General features: G+C 42.1%; 1 protein-coding gene across 1 annotated transcript; it reads right to left on the bottom strand.

Annotated features, from left to right (window-relative positions):
* Positions 1-220: 220 nt before the first annotated feature.
* On the bottom strand, positions 221-2,102 carry LOC144690647 (hemoglobin subunit beta-like). The gene is made up of 3 exons (XM_078558362.1): positions 1,536-2,102; positions 1,102-1,294; positions 221-602 (listed from the first exon to the last, which is right to left on the bottom strand). Exons 1-3 carry the CDS (start codon positions 1,625-1,627, stop codon positions 474-476), a joined length of 414 nt encoding a protein of 137 aa, XP_078414488.1. The 5' UTR covers positions 1,628-2,102; the 3' UTR covers positions 221-473.
* Positions 2,103-3,434: the final 1,332 nt, after the last annotated feature.

Here is a 3,434-nt window from a genome sequence, read left to right on the forward strand (position 1 = left end):
ATTCTTATTGGATTCCTCCAAGGAGTCATCACTCTCTCTGATGTTCTGAAAATTAACTGATGAAATGTTGATTAAAATTAATAGTTTTATTTAATAAATTATGGGTGGAGATTTGAGAACTGACTGAGAAATGGATCCTGAATTTTCATCTCACCGTGTTACCTCATGGGTACTTATGGTTTATAATAAAGTTAAATGAAGAATTCACATGTGACAAATGTCAGGTTAATATTGATTCTTTATTGTTGTTCTAAGCAATTGAAGGAAAATACATGGAGATATTTTCAGGAATTTGAGTCAGAATTAGCATATAAAGAGGAACATTGTTTTCAAGAATGCATCAGTTTTATTTTAACATAACTTGTTATTTATTTTTTTAAGAAGAGCACAGAGATTGTTATAGGTGTTGATAAGGTAACATTTTCATCAATTGCATTGCTTGATCAAAGCTGAAGGGTTATGTCATCTTGGATTTAATGGTACTGCTTGGATATAGCATCGACCACCACATTAAAAAATTTATCCCAAATTGCATGGATGTGAGGGGTGAACTTCTCCTTCTTTAACCAAGCCAGTTCCACAATGACGCAGGTAGTCAGCAGCTATGAGAAAACAAAGATCCATTATCTAATTTGAAACAAAATGTGTGCTAATGGGTTGAATTTAAAATTTAAAGCACCAAAAGATTTTGTCAGAAAATATTAAACGGGAAAGTTAATCACTCCAGGAAAAATCTCTGCATGCGTGGAACAGTAAAAATAAATATTCATTAAGATCAGCTTGTAATCTTGTGTAAAACATTGTACGAGCCAATGAGAAGATGTGAGGACAACCTGGAACCAGTTGATGTATTTAAGTTTTGTGAACCTGCGCACTCCATGTCTAGAGTTATGGCTCCACCTGACTTTGCAGCAAAAGTGGAGTGAGACACTCTTTTTCAGTGGAAACCAGATAACCCCAAAGCAATACTTTCCCTCTTTCAGGAAGTCTCAGTCTACTTTATTTCATTGTCATGTCAACTCTAATTCTGGAATTAGCTTTCATTTACAGCATAACTTTAGTAAAAATGGAACTTATATTTAAAAAAGATTAGTTTCTTACATGGAAGCTTCCAGCATCCACATACAACTCCTCAGCGTGCTTCCTGCTGAGCTCCTTAAACTGCGACTTGACATCATCCAAATGGGTGACCGCAGTACTCAGAGCACCAGACACTTTAGCTGCATGTCCTTGAACAGTAAATCCATGCCGGTCCTTAAAGTAGCGTGAAGTCCAGGGATAGACATGAAACATCCTGGAGGGAAAAAGCATAATAATTCAACTTAACATCAAACACTACATTGAATTTAAATCTCAAATCGAATCAATGAATCATTTGAACTAATAAAAAGTTAAGCTTTACATCAGTTTGACTGGAACTTCAATGAAACCTTTAATACTAATTCCCTTACCACGTAGCAATAAACATCCATCACCACAACGTTCGTGCAAAGAATAATGAATTACATTGAAATCAAACTGCATTCACACTATACCTGTCAAGGGCACTGGATATAATTTTGATTTTATCGACACTGCCCCATGTGTGGGTGATTTCCCCTTTCTCTTCTTGAGTCCAGTGCACCATTTTGCCTGTTAATATCTCGCCGCAGTACCTCGTACAAAAAGGCTGTGTTGATCTGCAGTTTCTGTCTGATTTTTATAGTCTGCAATAGGGCATGTCCCAAAGCAAAATCCCAATATAATAGGCTGACTGATTGGTAGGTGGGACCCTCTTCCCTATCGCTGGGCAGCACTCTTCTGTGTTTGAGTGTTAAGATAAACACATGTTAAACATTCAGTCCTTCCTGCCGCTCTTGTGTTCACTCATTGCAAAGAGTCGTTGTACTATTTTGCTGAATAATATGTTAACACCAGGGCCAGAGAGAGAAGTCATGGGCCCTTTTGCTTCTCCCTTATTCAACCCGCCTGTCCCTTTAACCCTCCCCCTCAGTCATGCATGACATTTTTTCCCTGTTCAAGATTCACTAACTAATTTACCAAACAATCACAGAAAGGAATGATAACACACATTGATTGCATCTGGTTACAAATAACCTCTGATATATATGCAGCATGGATCATTAACATTAAGGCAGTGTTAGTTTGTGTGCGTCCTATAGGTGATGCCACTAGGACCATTAAACAACCCAGGGACAATACAAATTTTACTGCATCAGCTTCATGTAATATTGTTAATTTGACAGGAAAATATCCCATTGGTTATTTATAACACTGTGCAGGTGATAACATTGATATCCATGACTGCCTCAGCCCTCAATGACATGTTCTGCACATTGCGACATATCAACACACTGATAGTATATTCATATTTGGGGGAAAGATTCAATACTTGCAACCCAGTTAAACTGCACAAGATCTTATCCTTTCTGTAGAAGTAGAAGACGTTCTCTCATCTGGGTGCCCATAACCTCTGAGCTCCAGGGCAGTGTAACTGGTGGGTACCCCAAAGATGCTCTGGAGAACACCCCAGGCAGTTCCCAGGTAAGGATTGCGCGGCAATTGCCCAGGAATTTCAGACTTCCAATGGGCAATTGCCCTGCACCGGGGATCTTCCAATACTCTGATTTAAGTCACAAACTTTTGGATGGTTCCAACTGTCATACAACAATAGTTAACCAAAAAATTTAGGCCACTTCTAGCTTCTGGGTAACTATTTTTCTGACCCTTCCCAAATTGCTTCGGGCCCCTGACTACCCCCACCCCCCGCTACATCACTCTGACACCCACAGGATCCTCCTTCACACCCCCAAGTGACCCCCCAGCTCCCCAACTACCCCCAACCCCTTTGAGCCCCCCATCACCCCGTCTACCCCTCTGATCCCCCATGAGAAATCCCTACCCCCACCCCCCAACCGCCACAGGACACCCTAACTAAACCACCCCCAACTTCACCCCCCCGATAGGACCACACTGACTGCGCAGCCTCCTTGAGTGCAACCCTTGACTGACCACCCCTGAGCGAACACCCCACACTGCCACCCAACCCTCACCTCCCCACCCTTAGCACTGACCGTCCAATCCAAGCCACTGACAACCCAAACACTGACAACTAATGACACCCCACCCCCCTCCCAATACCTGCCCATTTACCTTACAAACCTAGCTTCTCCCCGGTTTGAGAGTGGCTGGGGCTTTAAACCAACATGATTTACGGCATCTAGTGACGTAAAAAAGGGGGCATGGCCTCCCTGCATCCAACTCTGTAGCCCTCAACTAAATCTCTTAGGAGCGCAGTGCCCTATGCAGTTCTCACCCAGTCTGAGTCAGAAAGTCTGGTGTCGAAGGATCGTCTGGATTTCAGTGAAGGAGAGGAGGAGTGAAGCGGCAGTCCAATTGGAATTTCCACTCCGTGGAAGTTCAGGTCCATTATT

Source organism: Cetorhinus maximus, chromosome 15, assembly GCF_964194155.1.
Source record: "Cetorhinus maximus chromosome 15, sCetMax3.hap1.1, whole genome shotgun sequence".
NCBI classification, from domain to species: Eukaryota; Metazoa; Chordata; class Chondrichthyes; order Lamniformes; family Cetorhinidae; genus Cetorhinus; species Cetorhinus maximus.

Excerpts from the sequence above, each read along its gene's own strand:
- LOC144690647 (XM_078558362.1), bottom strand. The coding sequence starts at position 1,627 with ATGGTGCACTGGACTCAAGAAGAGAAAGGGGAAATCACCCACACATGG. Across the intron at positions 1,295-1,535 it reads ATATCCAGTGCCCTTGACAG|GATGTTTCATGTCTATCCCT; the intron begins GTATAGTGTGAA and ends TTTTCCCTCCAG. Across the intron at positions 603-1,101 it reads TGGATGCTGGAAGCTTCCAT|CTGCTGACTACCTGCGTCAT; the intron begins GTAAGAAACTAA and ends GTTTTCTCATAG.